The 21473-nt window shown below is 47.4% G+C and overlaps 1 protein-coding gene across 1 annotated transcript in view; it reads left to right on the top strand.

The window, feature by feature from the left end:
* LOC308610539 (forkhead-associated domain-containing protein 1-like) overlaps window positions 1–13524 on the top strand; it is an 88270-nt gene extending 74746 nt beyond the window's left edge. The window contains exons 12-16 of the mRNA XM_081259633.1: window positions 252–376; window positions 3297–3392; window positions 3813–4033; window positions 4568–4733; window positions 13315–13524. Of these exons, the coding sequence (XP_081115759.1) occupies window positions 252–376; window positions 3297–3392; window positions 3813–4033; window positions 4568–4733; window positions 13315–13431 (725 nt within the window). The 3' untranslated portion in view covers window positions 13432–13524. The remainder of the gene's footprint in view (window positions 1–251; window positions 377–3296; window positions 3393–3812; window positions 4034–4567; window positions 4734–13314) is intronic.
* The last annotated feature ends 7949 nt before the right edge of the window (window positions 13525–21473 follow it).

Raw genomic sequence — 21473 nt, forward strand, 5'->3', positions numbered from 1 at the left:
ATCCTCACACCTGTGGCCGAAGGTTCCCCCTCAGTGCCCCCGCCCTGGGAGGCTGCAGCCTCATATGAGCTGTGTGGCCTTGGACAAGTCATTTCACCTCTCTGGGCCTCGATGCCTCACCTGCCAAGGGAGGATGGTGAGCTAATTAGTACTGGCCTGTGGTAAGGGTCCAGTAAATAGCAGCTGTGACTTTTACATGCAGTAGCTTCTTCCTGAGCCTTTCTTTTGAGTGTAAACTTTTTCTTTTATAGATCACAAGGACCACATGGATGGATCATTTCTAGACTTAAAGACCCTCGGGATGGAAAAAAATGTTCGGAAAATATTGGATGTAAAACCTGACTTGCCAACTTTTTCAAGAGTAGAGATCGGAACGGTAACCAAAGAAACTTTGTCTCTGCATTGACTGACACGTGGGGAGGGTGGGCATGAGGACAGACACGAGCCGTGTGCCCTGGCACCACTGTATACATCATTGGTTCGAGGCCAGGTCCTCCCTGATGGGCTGGCACCTGTATGGACTGGTCGGTGCCTGGCCGTAATAGTGATCCAATGTTTGAATAGAAAGGCGGCTTCCCATCATGTACAGCATGATATAGCATTGCACTGATGCTGGCCAGGTCAATCTCTGGGCCCTCCTTTTCACATCACATGTTATATTCTGCAGAAAATATCCAAGAAGCTAATGTACATCATTATGTCATGAGCTTGCCTAACATTTGCTTTTTGCTATAAACTGAAAAACATGAACACATAAAGGGCAGCAGAAGGGAGCCATGATGATTAAGAAGACACAAGTTCTAGAATCAGAGACCTGTGTCCTAATCCCAGCTCTGCAAGCTCTGTGACCTTGGGCAGGCTCCTAACCTTTCTGGGACTTCATTTCCCAGCTGTAAAATGATGATGGAAAAATTAAAGGAGATCATCATGTAAAGTGATTATCCCAGTGCCTAGCTCATAGCGAGCACTTTAATAGATGATAGTTATTATTGTCAAACAGTATTTAAAGAGTATTATCCAAGAAAACCTTCCTTTCTTAGGGAGCATAGTTTGTGTTTTCCAGGATTTTCAGAAGTAATTTGATTGTTAGGTTGAAGGTGCCGTGTATCCTAAATGGATGTTTGATCAGGTGTTTGACTGACACATGACAATGGACAGCTCAGGTCAACGTGGCTTGCTGCAGCAGCTAGTCTAAACCAGCTTTTGGAAAACATAATAAAGCCATCCTCTCTGTACCAGCATTTTCTCCTACAATTTTTCTAGACATTTGCTCACACGTCTAGAGATGTGAGTCTTCAGAAACGTGTTGGTCTTCCTGGTAAAATCGAATCTTCCTTCTCTGAGGTTGGGAGTAGAGGGACTGTCTCCAGGTGGGGAGCTCAGCTGGATCTCACGTCCTGATGGTCCTGCTTCCAAGATTGACCTTCCCCTTGGCAACAAGCCCTCATCCCACCACTGACACCACAGAGCAGGAAACCTCCCAATTCTCAATCCTCCAAGGTTGGCAGTAATTAAAGGAAAGAGCAGGAGGAAGAATAGCTGACATCTGTGAACTGCTTACTGTGTGCCAGGCGTTGAGCTCAGCCGGCTCCATGCCTTATGTCATTTAACCATCGTAGCAGCATTGTGTCATAGTTACTATTATTGTCCCCATTTAACAGATAAGAAAAAGTAAGGCTTCAGGAGGTCAAGTACCTCACCCAAGGTCACAGAATAATGATTGAAGACACACCAGGGGTGTGTCCCTGGTGGTGTGTCTGCGAGCCTGCAGAGACCGGGTGGGGACTGTGTGCTTGGATCCTGTAGCCCAGGCTCTTCCTTAGTGACCCTCCCCTCAGGAAAAGAGGGGGCGTCTGGAGAGGTACAGAGGATGCAGCTCAGGGTAGCTGAAGACACTGAACAGCATCTCAGGTTCTTTTTGCAGCAGATCTGCCCGGTTTATTGTCATCTTCAGATACCCTCTTTTATTCTCATCTCCATAGGTACATAGACAAATATGTCCACTCTTATCTATCACAGTCACTTTGGGGGCATTTATATTTTTGTAGTTGTTTTGTTTTTAATCTCAGAGGGTTTCAGGGTAGTGCCAACAAATGCTAGGGCTAAGAGAGGCTCATGGCAAGCATTAAAAGCCAATTTATTTTTTAAGGAGGCTTGTTATGGTTATTTGTAGTCGTTCAGATCAGGTCCCCTATTCAGTCTGGTGGCCTTTCCATGCAGTCAGTTGGGCTTCCAGCAGCCAGCTGGCTGGTTGGGGTCTTAGGGAGATGCAGCTGCAAACACTATCTGCATTGTCTCTGGAAAGGTTCTGAAGGGATGCCCACCCACCAGGTTCCAGAGCTAGGAGAAGGTTGGGCCGAATTTTGTGAGGGTATGGTTTCTGCTGCACAGAAGTGAGATTCCTTTAGTAAAAAGGAGGGAGGCCATTTTCCACTTAACCTTCATTCGTTCATTCAACAAACATGACCACTATGCACCACTCGGTGACAGGTGCCATGCTGGGCACAAGGAGGGAGATAGTGAGCAAAAGCCACATGGTCTCCATTTTTCTGGAGCTTGTCTTCTCAACATCAGCGGTACTGATTTTTTGAGCCAGGTAACTCTTTGTTTGGGAGACTGCCCTATGCATCGTGGGGTGTTTAGCAGCATCCTTGTCCTCTACCCACTAGACGCCAGCAGCAATTATGACAACCACAAATGTGTCCAGGCATTGCTAAATGTCCTGGAGGGGGTAGGGTGGACAGAGTCACCCCCGGTTGAGAACCACTGGCCTAAAGGGAAGACAGACGAGACGGTGGCCAAAGAACGGCACAAGTGATGCATCATTTCAAAGGCAGTTGTGCTCTGAAGGGGTAGGAGCACAGTCATAAAGAAAGCAGTTCACAGAGTCAGAGTGAATTTAAAACCAACTCTCTTGGCGTGGACATATATACACACACACGCTACCAAAGGTAAAATAGATAGCTAGTGGGAAGCAGCTGCATCGCACAGGGAGAGCAGGTCGTTGCTGTGTGTCTACCTAGAGGGGTGGGATAGGGAGGGTGGGAGGGAGATGCAAGAGGCAGGGGATATGGTGATATATGGATACGTATAGCTGATTCACTTTTTGATACAGCAGAAACTAACACACCATTGTAATGCAATTATACTCCAATAAAGATGTTAAAAAAATTAACTCTCTCAAATTATTCTTTAGTAACTTTCCAGTTCTTCCATTATTCTTTGGGTTATTATTCTGGATGTAGAAAATCATAATGGAATGCCAAGAGAGTTTTTCTTCTTTTTTTTAATTTCAGCCTCAAAATGGCCTTTCCAGCCCAGGGTCCATCATGGTCTCTGAGAAGTTAGGGAAAATGGATGTGGCTGACGCTTTGGATCTCAGTGAAAACCTGGTAGGTATACCCAGCATCAGTCCCCTCCTGTCCAAACCTGTGTGCCCTGCAGATAGTTTAAACATCAACTCCACATACATGTTTAGTTGTTACAGTAGCTCCACGAGACCCATCTCCTATCCCAGCATGGGCTGGAAATTGCAGAGCCCAATTCCTTGGAAGACTGGGTAGTAAGAATGAATGTTTATGTCTGTTGTCATTCCCCCTCCCCCACCCCAATTCTCAAAAAGGCATAGTGTAAATGGATGCGGGGGAAAATGAAAGTCGTACTAAAAACCCCAAATGCACTCATTTGCAAAGCATGTGTTTCTTCTCTGCAACTGCAGAAAATGAATGAAACAGAGTTAGATGTTTGCCTCCTCAAAGTGGCCACCAGCGGTCTTGGGCCAGGCCTCTTACCTGAGAAATGCTTTCTCGTAGTACATGGATATGAGCAAAACCCTCGGGACTTTGATGAACATCAAAGATATGTCAGGTCACGTGTCCATGAAACACCTCTCCCCAAAAGAGAGGGAGAGAGTCTACCAGCTTCGACAAAGAGACCTGTACCTGGTGTTTGATAAGATCACCCTACTCAAGAACCAGCTGCAGAGAAAAGAAGAGCTTTTGAGACGATACGAGGAGGACATTGAACAGCTCAAGTATGGCCCGTGTCCCCGGCAAAAGGCCCAGGCCTCCATTCTCCAGGCTAAACCTCGGTGCAGCTGCAGACCCGTAGGGACCAGGACAAGAGGACAGAGGCCTGGGTGTGGAGGGGGGAGGCGGGATGGTGACTCAGGGCCTTATGGACCCAAGTCTCTGGGCAAGAAAGCAGCAGTTAAAGTAACCTACTCTTAAGGAATAAGGTGCACCTTTTATAAATGTCTGATGTTTCACCATGTGTGTGCTTTTCGTAATTCCACCCTATTTTCAGTGGTATCCGTTCCCCCACCCTCTCTGGGAAATTGGGAGGGGCTGGTAGCATAACCGTTGCCCCCTTCATGCTGCACGTCCACAGCCAATGGGCTATTTATTCTGCCCTCTAGTCCCCACATCTTCAGCCTTCCCCCCACTTGTAAGGAAACCGCAAAGCCAGGCATATATGGAAGTGTTCTGAGGATCTCCCAGGTCAGGAGCATTGGTGGTGAGTAAGAAAGCTGAGGAGAAAAGAGACTTTGTCTCTCCCGTGTGCTCAGGCAGAGCAAAGTGTCGGTTCAGATGTACCAGTCACAGGTGGCAAAGCTGAAGGACGACATCTCCAAAGAGGCCGAAGAAAAGGCGCTGCTGAAGGAGGCCCTGGCGCACATGGAAGAGAGGCTGCACCAGGAGAAGAGGGTCACCAGGGCGATCAGGCAGCAGAAGGTGAGAGGTCCCTGCTCGGAGCAGAGCCTCTGAGGCTGCCCCTCAGCTCCCTTTAGAAACAGCCAACTGAGGTCCCAGTGGGATCCAGGCAGCACAGAATGCATTCGCTCATTGCAAAGGAAGGTGGCAGAATAGCTTTAGCGTTAGGCAGACTTAGGTTTAGACTCTTGTTCTGCCATTTACTGTGTGACTTCAGGCAGCTTTTATTTTTTTACCATCTTTATTGGAGTATAATTGCTTTACAGTGTTGTGTTCATTTCTGCTGTATAACAAAGTGAATCAGCTATATGCATACGTATATCCTCAGATCCCTCCCTCTTGTGTCTCCCTCCCACCCTCCTTATCCCACCCATCTAGGTGGTCACAAGGCACTGAGCTGATCTCCCTGTGCTATGCAGCTGCTTCCCACTAGCTATCTATTTTATGTTTCGTAGTGTATATATGTCCATGCCACTCTCTCACTTCGTCTCAGCTTACCCTTCCCCCTCCCCATGTCCTCAAGTCCATTCTCTACCTCTGTGTCTTTATTCCTGGCTGCCCCTAGGTTCATCAGAACCTTGTTTTTTTTTTTTTTTTTAGATTCCATATATATGTGTTAGATTAACCTCTCTGAGACTCATAGTCTAGCTTGCCTCTATTTTTTTAAACTTTCTTTTTCTTTAATTTAATTTTTATTTTATATTGGAGTATAGTTGATTTGCAGAGTTGTGTTAGTTTCAGGTGTACAGCAAAGTGATTCAGTTATACATATACATATATCTATTCTTTTTCAGATTCTTTTCCCATATAAGTTATTACAGAATATTGAGTAGAGTTCCCTGTGCTATACAGTAGGTCCTTGTTGATTACATATTTTATGTATAATAGTGTGCATATGTTAATCCCAAACTCCTAATTTGTCCCTCCCCAACACATTTCCACTTTGGTAACCATAAGTTTGTTTTCAAAGTCTGTGAGTCTGTTTCTGTTTTGTAAATAAGCACATTTGTATCATTTTGTTTAGATTCCATATATAAGTGATATCAAATGATATTTGTCTTTGTCTGACTTACTTCACATAGTATGATAGTCTCTAGGTCCATCCATGTTGCTGCAAATGGCATTACTTCATTCTTTTTTATGGCAGAGTAGTATTCCACTGTATATTTGTACCACATCTTCTTTATCCACCCCTCCATCGACATTTAGGCTACTTCCATGTCCTGGCTGTTGTGAACAGTGCTTTCTGAGACTCATAGTCTAGCTCGTCTGTATTTTTTTAACTTTTGATAATTCGTGTATTTTATTTTGTTCTTTCTATCCAGATAACTATTTTTTCCACCAGTTTTATTGAGACATAATTGACACACAGCACTGTACTGAGTTTAAGGGTGTCCAGCGTCATGATCTGACTTCCCTGCTTCCTGCAATGATGACCACAATCAGTTGAGTGAACAGCCCGAGTGTTTTCAAAGGCGGCGATTCTGACTGTCATTGTTCTGCCAGGTGCCAGGGATACACCGAGGAATAAGCTCTCTGAGAATAAAGATCTGGGTTTGCTCTTCTGAGTAGCCAGAATAGTACTCCAGTCTTTCTGACTTGGGGCTGTGTATTTGTACACGCATGCTTGCGTGTATGTGTGTACATGTGAGTATGTGCTGTGTGTTGGCATGTGTGTGTATTTGTATGTGTGTGTTTGTTGCCTGCATGAGCTCTAAGGAGGCCAAGGTCATAGAAGGGTGCCCTTCTGCTCAACCAGGAGGTGATGGTCAGATAGTTCCTTGCAGAAGCCTGCCCCCCATCCTGCGAACCTTCCAGGCAATAGGTTTCCAGACAGCAGGCTCTCTGGCTTAGAGCCCCAGAAATGAAAAGTGGCTGTCCTGCTCTGAGGGAGCCTGGATGCAGTGTTTCCAGTGCTCACTGCTGTGAATTAAACATCACAGACCTTAGTCTGCATATGTCATGGGGCTGCCTCAGGCAGAGGACAGTTTCCTTTCACACCAAGCAATGCCAGGGAGAGCTGGGCCAGTGACAGAGTTGTGACTTTCCCTTTGATGTGCCCTCTGCAGAGCTCACCCCTCCCCGAAGTGCCCCCCCCCGCCCCCAGGGCTTGGCAGACTAGGCCCCAAAGCAGAGACACCAGACCACAGAATGGGACAGCGAAGGGCCCAAAAAAGGCCATTGTCATGTACTGAAAGCCTGAGGATTTACATAATCAGGCTTCACATGCTTTATTCCTGGGCTGCCTCATTCACACACATGGCAAGGGACATGCCTGCCTGTTTGGCGCTAGACATCCCTCAGCCGAGAAGGGTCTGAAATGGCCAAGTTGAACCTGTGTCAGGGTCCCCAGAAGAGCTACAGCTAGTAGCTTTCAAATTCGTGGAATTCACAACTGGGGGAAAGACTTACCAAGAGGCAGGCACCTGCTCCACACCGCACATGCTTCATCTCTCCCATCAACCCGCAAGGGATGCTGGCAAGTGTCGTCCCCTTAGAGAGAGGGGAAAGCTGATTTGACAGAGGGTACCCTTCCCTGGCTACTAAGTGGCAGAAACAGGATTTCCTCCCCACCTGCTGCCCTCCCCCACCCAAGTTCACTTTTCCACACCCCTTCCTTCTGTGTCTCCCTTACCAGGGTGGCCCCCTTGGATACCTCGCACCATTGCTCCTGGGGGTTTCACTCCAGGACTCAGGTTTGCATTTCAGGCTTGTTGTTAATATGTTGTTAGAAATCCCTGTTTGTCAGGAAGAAAACAATATTACATTTTATGTTTTGCTGGATCCTAAAGGGCACTTGTATACATCTGTCTTGGCATCCGTTCCTTCCAGGGAGTATATCTTCGTTGTCTTTAAGCAGAAATTAACAGAAAGTAGAATTCCTCTTTTCTAAGTTTTACACTTAGTATTTTCACAAGGAGCCTTAGTTTTTTAGCCTCCTGTATAAAACTTTGAAACTCTTCACCCGTTCACAGAGGTGGCAAGGTTGAAGCACTGAGATGAAATGACACATCTTAAGCCTCAGAATTGCCCCCCCCCAAAAAAATGGAGTTTGTAGTTTTAATGTTTGACCATCTCTTCACCAAGCAGACCTTTCAAGAATCAAAAGTCCTATTTCCACACTAATATCTCTGGCTGTGAAAATGAGACTTGGTATAAGATGCTGGGCCTTCACAGCGAACTGGGCCTGTGGCTCTGTCCATGTGGCAGAGGGACGGGAACCGTGGCCCAGGCCGTGCTCACTCGAATCCACATCCCACATCCCTCGAGAAGCTGGCAGTGTCTCTCAGAGTTCAGAGGCCAGATTTGGAGTCAAACAAATAGGGGTCAAGCCCCACCGCTGCCCCGAATGACCCTGAGTAAGTGGCTTGACCTCTGTATCACAGGTTCCTCAACAAAAGCAACCAAAACTGTTAGCAAGGGGCCTACTGCATGGGGCAGCGGGAGGGTTAAATGGCAAAATGCCTGCAGTGCCTGGCACATCACAAGCCCCGTTTCTAAGGGGGAAGAATAGGCAGCTCATGGATGGGTGGGGATTCCTCTAATTCTTTCAGGGAGCTTCCTGCCAGCCGACGCCTTCCCCGGTCCTCCCAAAGCCGCCAGCTCTTATGGGACGTGCTCTTCTCTTTGGTGAATACGACTAGGGCCACGGCCAAGAAAGGACCCAGATACCTTTTGTGAATGGGCTAAGGCTGGGATTTTCAAGAGGAAATTTTTAAATGCACAGAAGTTGCCACTTGGGAAGCACGCAAGCCCTTTCTTAGGGCTTGAAGTGTAAGAAAGGCTGAAGGGCACCGGCTGCTTCTGGCAGGAGAAGCCGCTCAGCTCTCCTGCCAATCAAATTTCCAGCCAATCAAGTCCTGGCTAGCGGCGTGACCACTGCTTTGCCTTGTGGTCTCAGCCAGGAAAACCCCCTAACCTTCCCTCTGCTTAATTAGCTCAGATCCCTCTTCTTTAAGATGAGAATAAAAATGGCACCTAGCTCGTAGCCTTCCCAATGGGAGCTTGTATACAAAACCCTTAGCACATAGGACCACAAAGCATACATGCTCTCCTACCATCGTCATTATCCTCACTATTCTCTTTAACTCACTATCTTCCAAGATTTCCTTGGGCCCAGGTATTCTCAAGATTCTGGCTTCCTCCGTGCCACTTGTGTGTTTTGTTTGTTTGTTACTTTGTTTGTTTTTGCGGTACGCAGGCCTCTCACTGTTGTGGCCTCTCCCATTGCGGAGCACAGGCTCCGGACGGGCAGGCTCAGCGGCCATGGCTCACGGGCCCAGCCGCTCGGCGGCATGTGGGATCCTCCTGGACCGGGACACGAACCCGTGTCCCCTGCATCGGCAAGTCGACTCTCAACCACTGCGCCACCAGGGAAGCCCCACAATTGGTAGATGTTGTGTAGGAGGGGCGTGGGATTGGAGGGGCTTCGGGTGGTGCTCTTCCGCCCACAATGATGAAGTAGAACCATGTGGCCAGGCCTATGCAGCATACGGATAGAAGAAGGCTAAAGAAAAAGACCCTCCCCCACCCCCTTCATCACATCCCAGTGAGTTCAGTAAAGTTCAGGAAAAGCAGGTGCACTGGGGCCAGGCTCTGCCCTCAGTGCCCAGCTGCCCACTGATGGAACTTAATCCAGGAAGGAATTTTGCAGCAATGTTCAAACTGGGGTTCCCTGGAGCCTTTGGGTGCCATGGAAAGGTGTGACTCTCAAAGCACACACACCTTTCTCCCGCCAGAGAAGCTCTCCATTATCTTATACTCCAAGTTCCTCATGGGATTTTGCTTGGATAAACGGTTCTGCAAACAAAAAGGGAGGGGGGGGATGGGGTGGGAGAAAAGAAGGCTGTTGGTTTAAAACTAACCCCTGCTCTATAATATCTGGGAATTTGGATAGTGATTGTGTCAACGGAGTTTGTGATAAATACCGAGTGGCTGCAGGCTCGAGGCCTTCTCCACGGAAAATGCGTGGAGGGCAATTGTCAGTTCAATACGGGCCCATCAGCCTTCACGGACAGTCCTCTGAGGGTAGAGTTAGCATCCTTCTGGGAGAATGGAAGAGTCTTGTAAGCACCTATGCCCTGTCCCAAAAGACAGCCTTATTTCCTCCCTGAGTTTTGTGACTACCCGGTAGGGTTGCCAGATTGAGGGGAAAACAAACAAACCAAAAACACGATGCCCAGTTAAATTTTAATTTCAGATAAACAACAAAAGCTATTCAGTATAAATGTCCTAAATATTACACGGGGCATATTCACACTCACAAATTTGTTGGCTTCATTCTGAAATTCAGATTTAACTGGGCATCCTGTATTTTATCTGGCAACCCCTCCAACATTTACTGAGCACCAACTAGACACCAAGCAGGGAGGTTCTGAAGCAGGTGTCGCAAGATGGCAGCCCACAGATATATTCCATTTGTCTCATGGGATTTTTTTTTTAAGTTACATTTCAAAATAGGGCAGTTTCCTGGAATACTCTGGATTTCCAGCTTCTCTGGGAAACTTGGAAGATCTGGCGACCCTAGGCCCACAGACCCACAAGCCACCATCACAAGCCTCCATCTTCCAGGCCCCTTAGAAAGGCGCTGGGCTCGTGTGTTTGCTGCTGTCCACCACCACCCCAGCTCACTTCACCCACTTCTTTTACTTTCCTGGCCGCTGTAGGAATCAGGTTGGCGACCCCAGTGGATGCTCAGGGCTCTAGGAGAACGTCTCCTTCCTGACACCACTGCACATTCACCTGCGGAGAGTCAGTCTGCAAGGGAGACCCCAGTTCCCTCTCACTTTTGTGTCTCCAGTGCCTAGGGGATGCTCTTCCTTTGATGAGCTGCCCCTGAGGTGCAGGGTCTTGAGCAGATCAGGGTCAGCAATAGTCATCAAACCCCAGGGGAGCGGCAAGCTCCAGGTTTTCAGTGATGCTGGCTTCCCAACAGGCCCCTGTAGTCCCTGCCAGGGAGGTTAGCCACTGGGGCTTTCAACATTTCCACTGGGTGGAAAGCCACTGGACATCTACAGCCTCTTCCACTGATCTAGGAGGCTCTGCTTCCAGCTAAAGCAGATCTGTCCTCCAAGAAGAATACAGTATCCTTCATAGCCTTCTTGGTTGACCACCTCCTTCTCTGCTGGAATCTGGAACAGAGATTCCCTAAAAGGTGCAGCAGGACAGTGTAGAGTTACCCCAAAGCCACACCCCCTTCTGCAGACCTCTATCCTCACCTCCTCACCTAGGAAGGCTCAACATTCCATCCAAATGGGTAGCATCTGAAAGTTGAGAAAAATCCATTTTTCTCTGATGCAAAAGGCAAAGAAGAACATAAGCTAAATTTTGTCAGTATTCTTTCTGTGTTAAAGAGACGAATGTTTGTAGAGCTGATGAAGAACTCAAAGATGCAGAACTCACATTTCCAGGTGAGCCAGAAGAGAGAAGAGAGAAAACCCTAGAACGTCAGCAGGAAGCCCGGTGGACAGTTATCCCACATCTATTATGTACTGAGCATTTGGCATGTGCCGGGCACAGAGCCAAACACTCGACGTGCAGTATCTCTTTTAAGCTTCACAACAACCCTATGGGGTGGGTGTTGTTATTATACCCAATTTACAGATGAGGTGTCTGAGGCTCAGAGACTTTCTTTGTCCAGAGCCACACAGCTCAGTAGGAGAGCTGGGAATCAGTGCAGATCTGACACCCAGGTGAGTGCTAGCTTTTCCTCCTTTAGGTTATAAACCTCCAGGTAATAAACCTGATACATTTCCAGTGGCATTTCTCTTAAATTTCAAGGAAGCATCCTCTAGAATTCTCTTCAAAGTTGAGGATTAAGACTATGAAATCTTGAACATGTTGAAACATTGCCATTGACAAATCAGCCCTGGAACTGGAATTAAGCCAGTCCACGTTCCCACTTTGCAGACAGCAGAGGCGAGCTCTCAGGAAGCTAGAAAGCCAAACACATTTTGGTTGAATATGAGATAGGAGACATTCAAGTTTGATAAAAGGCCACAGTCATGCTGAGGCAACCAAATTATCATGGGAAGAAACGAAGATATTCTAGGTGAGGGATATATTTGAAAAATAGAAGCTTCTCAACCAGCATCCTTGTGCTAAGACCAGAAGGTGGTTACTCCCCAGAGCAGGATGTTAAGAGGATAGAGAGCATCCTGAGGGCCCCACTTGATCTGAGACGTTTGCCACCCTGCAAAGTGGAAACGACTGGAAGTTTGTTACTTATTCACTCACATATATGACTGAGCTGGGAGGAGGCAGAAACTGCCCTACATCTAGGTTTTGTCTGAGGACCACCTGCGGATGTGAAATGGCAGAGGAGATATTGGGATGGGCCCCGGATGTTGTGGGAACATTGTGCTTCTCTGAGATGTGAGACCCCCTGGAACTTCACGCTGCCTCTGGCTTTAACAGAAGCAGGACAGATGGTACTTCGGCTAGGAGCAAAGAGCCAGCTTCCCATTCTCCCTGCCCTCCAGCCTGAGCTTAGAAGTTTGGTGTCTAGGATCTCCTCAGTACAGAAAGGTTTCCTCCAGGTTCCTTGCCAAGTGTAACTTGGGCGACTCCTTCCCCAAGAGTGGGCCTTGGGCTTCCCTGGTGGCGCAGTGGTTGAGAGTCCGCCTGCCGATGCAGGGGACACGGGTTCATGCACTGGTCTGGGAAGATCCCACATGCCGCGGAGCGGCTGGGCCTGTGAGGCATGGCCGCTGAGCCTGCGCGTCCGGAGCCTGTGCTCCACAACGGGAGAGGCCACAACACTGAGAGGCCCGCGTACCGCAAAAAAAAAAGGGGGGTGGAGGGGGCTTTTTTAAGGATATAGGGGTGAGTGCCTCATAAAAACTGGGAGCTGAAAGAGAGCCTGGCCTCGAAATAGAACTGGTAAGCCATCAGATCTCAGGCATCATCTCTTTTACACACACACAAGCATGCGCACATGCACACATAGGCCGTATCTCCTCTCTGTGTCTCTGTGTGGCTCCCCTGATCTCTGCTCTCTCCAGTCATGTGACAGGAAGGAATGACCTCATGGTCCCCCAGTTCAAAGGACCAGCCCTGGAAGCAAGTAGCATCTTAGAACCCATAACCCAAATCCTGGGAGTGACCATCTTAAAAGCCCAGCCCGTGCCAAGTTCCCGATCAGCTATGACCAGGGACAGAGTCATACACATGGCTGCCTGGATCCAGGAGTAGTGCTCAGAAAACGGTTAGACAGACCTCCTAGAGTATGCTGCATTTTACCCTCCTAAGACATCAGAGACATAAGGCATTCAGTTCAGTAACAGCTTTTCGAGAGAAAGTCCATCCCAATGAAATTGCCTATCATCAGAAACTCCTGGTTCAAAAAAAGATGCAAATGTCAGAAGAAAACGTTATCTGTGTATCTGGAAGAGTGTACACCAAAATGTGAATAAGGTTACCTGTGGGTAGTGTGATAATGGTGGATCATTTTACCTTCGTTTTGCTCACGTCTATGTGTGTATATAAATATTTTTTACAACAAAGATTTTATTTTGAGTAACAAAAAATGCCATTTGAGAAATATTTGGTGATCTCCCTACAATTATAGAGTTTGGGCATTTGTTGCTCTTGCTTGTTGTAGGTTGGAGCCAGAAAAGGCACCCCAAAGATGGACCAAGGAAGGGAGATGCTGAAGAGAGAAATGTCCAGCAAATCCAGCCAGAGCCTTCTGTTTTCTAAACCTGGTGGAAGGAACTAGAAACGTCGCCCCGCTGGGCCTCGCATGATCCTCCGTGAGTCAGTGTAACTCTTCTGCGTCAAACTACTAAGATGCTTTTTTAGGACATTAAAGGTTGCTACCCTAGTATGTTGCTTCCTAGACTGGTATTTTGCACAATACTGTGTTTTGGAGTGTGTGAGGAGAGGGGTTCTTTTCACAGATATTATGAATGTAAACATACACAAGCATATGAAGAATAAGTTTGAAATTCAGACTCCTAGGCCTGGTAGATGCAATTATGTGTTTGGGTAGTGACAAACCCAAATGTCACACCTCCAAGGAGCTCTGAGAAGCCCGCAGTTGAGAAAACCCAGGGCGTGTACTGGGGCCACAGGACAGAATGGTAACCTCAGGGCTGTTGGGGCCATGGTACAGTGCATTTATATCTGAATTGATTATAATAAATGTGAACAGCAACCAGTTTTATCGCTTCCATAACAGTGAGTCATGTTTATATGGCGCTCTGCGGTGTTCAAAACACTTCTCGTCTAATCCTCTCTCAAGCCCTGGGAGGTAAATAGCATTATATTCCCCATTTTACAAATGAGGAAGCTGAGGCCCAGAGAGGTTAAATGGCCCGTCTAAAGTCACACAGCTAGTAAATTCAAGAATTGGGTCTGGAACCCAGGTTTCTAACTCCCATCTCACGCTGCCCATTCTGCCGCACCAAGACAGCCCAGTAGGTCAAGTCCCAGGCCATCAGGACAGACCAAGTACCCAGTCATTAAAGAACACACCCCTTTCCCGTGGTGTTTGAAGAGACCCTCATTTTTGCCTTCTCTCCAGCCATCTGTTCTCTCCCTGCCTTTCTTGTACAGCCAGAGACCACCAAACAAAACAGGAGGAAGAGCCAGAAGCCATGAATATCATTTATTTTTTATTTTTAAAAAGCCACAATAAAAGTATTTTGATATTTTAAAACCAAATGCATTCTTTATACTGATTAAAACTAGAAGGAAATGGGAAAAATGATTTGCATGATCTTCCACTAAAGGTACTTCTTACACAGTGAGAAGGGTGAGCATCACCTGACCTTAAAAATCATCTTGAAAATCCCAGCAGTTTTCCATAAAGAACATATTACTTATACTGTACCATATCCCCCAAATCCAAAACAGCAATCTCCAGCACCAGAAAAGATCACTTGGTCAGGCAGTAGTTAAGTAGCTGGCTCATGTTTGGAAGCCAAATTGTGTGAGAAAAAACTACTTTGGTTGAATACAAATATTTGAATTTGCATAAGTTAAATGTAATGCCTATGTGACTCCACTGTATTTGAGGTCTTTCAAAGGACGTGTTAATCTTTATCGTATCAACATTGCAACCCACAATGGCAATGTCCTTTCTTCACTCCTTGAACTAGATGGTTCTTTAGGTGTCTCCTCAGCCACACACCCCTTTCTCTGAGAATGCACATTCCCCAACCAGGTTTACCCTACCTACTGCTGCTCTCTTGGCCACACCTGACTGGCTGATCAGTAGATAGTCTACCCAAGCCAGACAAATCAGGTTTCTCTTCTAACCCAAGCTGGGCCAATCAGCACCTGTGCCCTTGATATTTGGAAGTGGGACACGGAGTTACCACACAGGTCATTAATGGCCCGGAGCTGAAAGTCTTGATGCAGTTTTTAGCTGGGGTGGCCATTTCTCCCACTGTGTTTGGAGAAACAAAGCCAGTCTTAGAAAGAGATGGCCAGGATAGATAAGCAACAGGTAGAGACAAGAAACCAAGACCCAGGGAATTCCCTGGCAGTCCACCCTGCGCTTTCATTGCCAAGGGCCCGGACTCAATCCCTGATCAGGGAGCTAGGATCCCATAAGCCAAACCGTGTGGCAAAAAAAAAAAAAAAAAAAGAAGAAGAAACCAAGACGACCCCCAGTGAGACAGTGCAGCAGACACTACAAGCCCCTTAGTCATTGCCTCCCTCTACTGTATAAGCAGCACGGGAAATGCCCTCATTTCCCAGCCTCCCTTGCAGCTAGACCTGGCTGTGTTGTTCAGTTCTGGCCAGTGACATGCAGGTGAAGGCCCTGGGCCTGGCTTCCCTTCTGGAATTAAAGGCAAGGCTTTGCTAGGAGAAAGTTTTTCTCTTTGTCCCTTTGCCTTGTCTCCTTTTCCTCTCCTGGAGCTCGGACTTGGAGCTGGAGCAGCCATGTTGGGGATCACCAGGTAACAAGCAAGAGACCAAAGCCCACTTCAAAGGACAGTGGAGTGGAAAGACATGAAAAGCCTGGGTGGGAGCCTAGTGGCATCACTGTGCTCTGCACTGTACCTCAACTGCCTACCTCTGTACATCCTGTTGTATAAATAAATCAATCCTCTCAGTTTCAGCCACTGTAGTCAGATGTACCTGTTTGTGCTGTGGAGCCAACGACTCAAAAGTTAGTGACTTGGGCCTCCCTGGTGGCGCAGTGGTTGAGAGTCCGCCTGCCGATGCAGGGGATACGGGTTCGTGCCCCGGTCTGGGAGGATCCCATATGCCGCGGAGCGGCTGGGCCCGTGAGCCATGGCCGCTGGGCCTGCGCGTCCGGAGCCTGTGCTCCGCAACGGGAGAGGCCACAACAGTGAGAGGCCCGCATACCGCAAAAAAAAAAAAGAGAAAAAAAAAAAAAAAAGTTAGTGACTTAAAATGGCAACTATTAGTTCTCATGATTCCAGGCGTCAAGCTGGCCCCTTGTACTGGTCTGGTTGGTTTGGCTGGGGCTAGTTTAGGGTGGCTTCGTGTACATGCCTGCCTGGTCATTGACAGGCAAGCTGGGTTAGGACAGTGGTTCTCAACTGGGGGCGATTTTGCCACCCAGGGGCCATTGGGCAATGTCTGGACACACTTTGGTTGTTAAACTGGGGTGGGGGTGATCCTATCCTCTAGGGGTAGAGGCCAGGGATGCTGCTAAACATCCTGCAGTGCACAGAACAGCTGCCCACAACCAAGACTTATTTGATCCAATATGTCAATAGTACCGAGAATGAGAAACCCTGGTCTAGAAAGGCCTCAGCTGGGACGTCTGATTCTGCCTGGTGTGGTCCCGCATCACCCAGCAGGCCAGACCAGGTCAAGTGTGGTGGGTACAGGTTTCCAAGAGCAACAGGAGAGAGAAAGCCCCAAAGCACACTTTTCAAGTCTCCACCTGCCATGTGTCTGCCAACATCTCATCAGACAAAGCAAGCCACATGGCTAGAGTTCATTTGGGAGGGGCTCCAAATTTTTACCATCTACCCACATCCAGGTTTCTGTTATTTAAAGCTGAAGGCAGCGCGCGCCCAGAGCGTTAACGGGCGGGGGCGGGGGTGTGGAGTTGGGAGGTCAACTGGGCCTCCTGGTAGCCTCCCTGAGTTCAACCAATCCAGTGAGGAGAAGCCGTGGGCGGGGCGAGCTCCGCTGCCAGAGCAGCGTGAAAAATTTCCCAAGGCAAAGCAAAAACCTTTCCTGAGCGACTGAGCATGCCCGCTGGTGAAAGGTCCAGCCCAGCTTTCACCACATCCCAGACACCAGAGGGACTGTTCTGAAACCCAGAGAATTGACCATGTCCTCAAACAGCTTAAAAATCTTCCAGGGCTCCCCCATGCCTCCTCAGGAAAAAAAGATCACACTTCAGTGGGTTTTTTATGCTTCATCCTCAACCAATTTCTTCAGCCACGTCTCCCACTACTTTTGCAAGAACTCTTTTGCTCCACGGATGTTGCAAACTTGCAGCTTCTCATACGTACCATGTTCTCTGTGCACACAGGTTCACCTACCTGCGGTTCTCTGCCCAGGCCCTCTCTACCAGGGTAATTGCATCTGTGCTTTCTAGGTCTATGAAGACAGTCATGCTTCATCCATCTGGCATAGTTCTTGTTTTTTGTTTTTGTTTTTGTTTTTTTGAATCTTTGTTGGAGTGTAGTTGCTTTACAATGGTGTGTCGGTTTCTGCTTTGTGGCAGGGTGAATCAGTTATGCATGTGCATGTGTTCCCATGTCTCTTCCCTCTTGCGTCTCCCTCCCTCCCGCCCTCCCTGTCCCACCCCTCTAGGTGGTCGTGGGGCGCCGAGCTGATCTCCCTGTGCTGTGCGGCTGCTTCCCACTAGCTATCTATTTTATGTTTGCTGGTGTATATGTGTCCATGGCATAGCTCTTCTTATTCTGTGTTGTGAATATACTCTATGTGCTCACATGTCTTATCTTCACTAGAATGTGAGCTACTTGAGGGCAGGGGTCTTGGCATATTTTATACCTGTATGGAACTCTAAGACCTACCAGGTTGCCTGGCACAGGATAGATACTCAATAATTGTTTATTGAATAAATGAATGGATTATGAGCTCCATGAAGGAAAAAACAAAAAAGCTGAAGGCATTCCAACTGATGCAGAAAGTTGCCCTGATTCCTGATGACTTTCTGGTTCCTGGTTTCTTTCCTTGGAAAGGCCCATTCCAATGCCTGCCCTTGGGTTCCACTAGGACTTTCTGTATCACTCAAGATTCTCTGGTTGCAACCAACAGAAATCTCCTGTGGCTAACTTAAACAGAAAAGGAGTTTACTGAAAGGAAATGCGGAAGGTTAGAGAATCAAAGGGCAAGCAAAGCTGAGGAGTCTGGACAGGCAGGAGCCATCTTTTCTTCCCCGTAGATGTCCCCTTTTTTGCTTCAGCCGGTTTGAGTTTCTGTTATTTGCAAGCAAAATGGCATTTACTAAGACGCTCTGCACAGCCCCAACTGGTAGCTCTGAGAAGCTACCAGCGATCTTTCTTTCCCCTGACGTTGTACCAAGGGACAGCAAGGTACCTGCAGTTCCCCCCCAGAACTCCCAATCTTCTGATCCCCCAAGAAGCTAAGCCAAACAACTTCCTTCCACCCTTGCCAATGGGGGCCCATTTGGATTCGTGACTTTGCAGATAAGGTGCCCTTCTCCAGCAACTTGGCAGAGCCAGCAGTGCCTGCTGTTGTGGAAACCGGGGTCATGAAGTGTCTACGGAAGAAAACAGATTCCCCTGGATCCGTGTTGCAAAGTGTGTTCCTGGTAAGTGGAGTGGTTTCCAATTTTTTAGGGTCTTAGGAATGAAAGCAATACACTAACGATGAGAGGAAACACAAAATCTGCCAATGCATTTTTTTTTATTATTATTATTTTTAAATTTATGGCTGCATTGGGTCTTCATTGCTGCGCCCGGGCTTTCTCTAGTTGTGGCGAGCAGGGGTTACTCTTTGTTGTGTTGTGCGGGCTTCTCATTCCATGGCCTTCTCTTGTTGCGGAGCACAGGCTCTAGGCATGGAGGCTTCAGTAGTTGTGGCTCGCAGGCTCAAGAACGCAGGCTCAGTAGTTGTGGGGCACGGGCTTAGTTGCTCCGCGGCATGTGGGATCTTCCTGGACCAGGGCTCGAGCCTGTGTCCCCTGCATTGGCAGGCGGATTCTGAACCACTGCTCCACCAGGGAAGCCCCTCATTTACTCTTAATGCTTCCCCCTGTTGAGGACAAACAGGAGGAAAAAAGAAAGGGCAGGGCTTCCTTGGTGGCGCAGTGGTTGAGAGTCTGCCTGCCAGTGCAGGGGACACGGGTTTGTGCTCCAGTCCGGGAGGATCCCACATGCCACCGAGCGGCTGGGCCCGTGAGCCATGGCTGCTGAGCCTGTGCGTCCAGAGCCTGTGCTCCGCAGCTGTAGAGGCCGCAACAGTGAGAGACCCACGTACCGAAAAGAAAAGAAAAAAAAAAGGGCAATAGCAAGGTTCCAAATGAGCTGAGAATTGACCTTCTAAAAGGGCTCTCAATCTGGCCTCTGGTAGATGTCTGTCGGGGTTTCTGCCCAGCCTAGACCCTCCTCAGGAGAGAAGACGTTTAGGGCTTACAGTGGGCTGACTGGTGGCCCCAAAGATCTCAGGCTCTAATCCCTGGGACCTGAGAATGTTACCTTACAAGGTAAAGTTTTGCGGATATAAGGATTTTGAGTTGAGACTATCCTCGCCCTAAGTGCCATCTGTAAGTGTACTTATAAGTGAGAGACAGGAGGAGATTATATACAAAGAAGAGGCGGAGGCAGTGACCACAGAGGCAGGACTAGAGTGCTGCACCTACAAGTCAAGGGATGCCAGCAGCTTCTGTGGTTAGAGTCTTTTGAACTCCTTGGCTTTTCAGCTCCTAGGCTGTTAGATTTGAATCCGCAAATGCCCCAAGGAGAAAAGCTGCACCAAATGTCAAGCTTGCGTCTGTGTTTCCCTTCTCTCCAGAACTTGGCCCACATGTCTTGGTGTCTCTCTAACATTCAGATGCCAGCGAACAGATGTTTTCTTACTTTATCCAGGTTTTCTAAAATTTCTTTAGACTTCACCTGATCTTATGTTATTATTGAACTACCATCTCAATTACCCCTAGGAAGAAAATTGACAATTTTTAGAGAAAATGGAACCCTGGTACAGTGTTGGTAGGAATGTAAACTGGCACAGCCACTGTGGAAAACAGTATGGAGGGTTCTCAGAAAACTAAAAATAGAACTACCATATGACCTCGAAACTCAACTCCTGGGTATAAATCCGAAAAAAACAAAAAAACGTGTTTTCAAAAACATGTATTTGAAAAGATACATGCACCCCAATGTTCAGAGCATCATTATTTACAATTACCAAGATATGGAAGCAACCTAAGTGTCATCAAGAGATGAATGGATAGGGGCTTCCTTGGTGGCGCAGTGGTTGAGAGTCCGCCTGCCGATGCAGGGGACACGGGTTTGTGCCCCGGTCCAGGAAGATCCCACATGCCGCGGTGAGGCTGGGCCCGTGAGCCATGGCCATTGAGCCTGTGCATCTGGAGCCTGTGCTCTGCAACGGGGGAGGCCACAACAGTGAGAGGCACGCGTACCGCAAAAAAAAAACAAAAACAAAAACAAAAATTTAAAAGAGATGAATGGATAAAAAGATGTGGTACATATAACCAATGGAATACTACTCAGCCTTAAAAAAGAACGAAATTTTGCCATTTGCAGCAACATGGGTGGACTTGGAGGGCATTGTGGTAAGTGAAATAAGTCAAACAAAAACAAATACTGTAGGATATCACCTATATATGGAATGTAAAAAGTACAACAAACTACCGAATATACCAAAAAAGAAGGAGAGTCACAGATATAGAGAACAAACTAATGGTTGCCAGCGCGGAGGGGGAGGAGGGTACAATACAGGGTGGGGAGGTGAGAGATGTCAACTTCTGGGTGTACGATAGGCTCAAGGATGTATTGTACAACACAGGGAATATAGCCAATATTTTGTAATAACTGTAAATGTAAAGTAACCTTGAAAAAGTATATAAAAAATTTTTTAAAAGAAATCATATTGAAAATTGGAAACAATTTAAATGTCCATCAACAGGAAAATGCACATATAAATTATTGTATTTCCCTAGATGGGAATCCTACATAGCGAGAAAAAAAAGAAAAAGAAAAAAGGGATGCCAGCAGCCACCAGAGCTGGAAGAGGCAAGGGATGGACTCCTCCCTAGAGCATCCAAGGGAGTTTGGTCCTTCTGAAAAACCTTGATTGCAGCCCAGCTGATGCTGATTTGGGGCTTCCAGCCCCCAGACCCATGAGAGAATACGTTTGTTGTTTTAGGCCACTAAGCTTGTGGGAATTCATCACTGTGTTTAGCAAACCAACACGGGGCTCAATCTTCAACTCATTAGAGACCAGCCCCCCACTTTGATCTGAACACTTCTGGACTCTTCCTATACGGCAGGAGTGCTGTGGGAATTGCACAAAGGACCTTAGTTGTTTTGTATGTGTGGAAACAATCAAGTAGAAAATTATTCACGTTGTTCATAGAATAGCTCATGGATGTTTAGTACGTAAACTATGGAGCATGGATGCACCTCCGTCTAAAAGGAAGGCAGGGAGAATGTTAGCTAGGAATGGTAGCAATAGGCTGGAGCCCTGAATAGTGCCTAGGAAGACAAGGAAGTTATCTGCAAGAGTAAATTAAAACCAAAGCAGGAGGTCACTTTCACCTCAAAATTCCCGAAGGCACACTCATCCTGCTTGTTCACTGGTTCAGACTTCTCA

Source organism: Mesoplodon bidens, assembly GCF_964165515.1.
Source record: "Mesoplodon bidens genome assembly, contig: HAP1_SCAFFOLD_452, whole genome shotgun sequence".
Lineage (NCBI taxonomy): Eukaryota > Metazoa > Chordata > Mammalia > Artiodactyla > Ziphiidae > Mesoplodon > Mesoplodon bidens.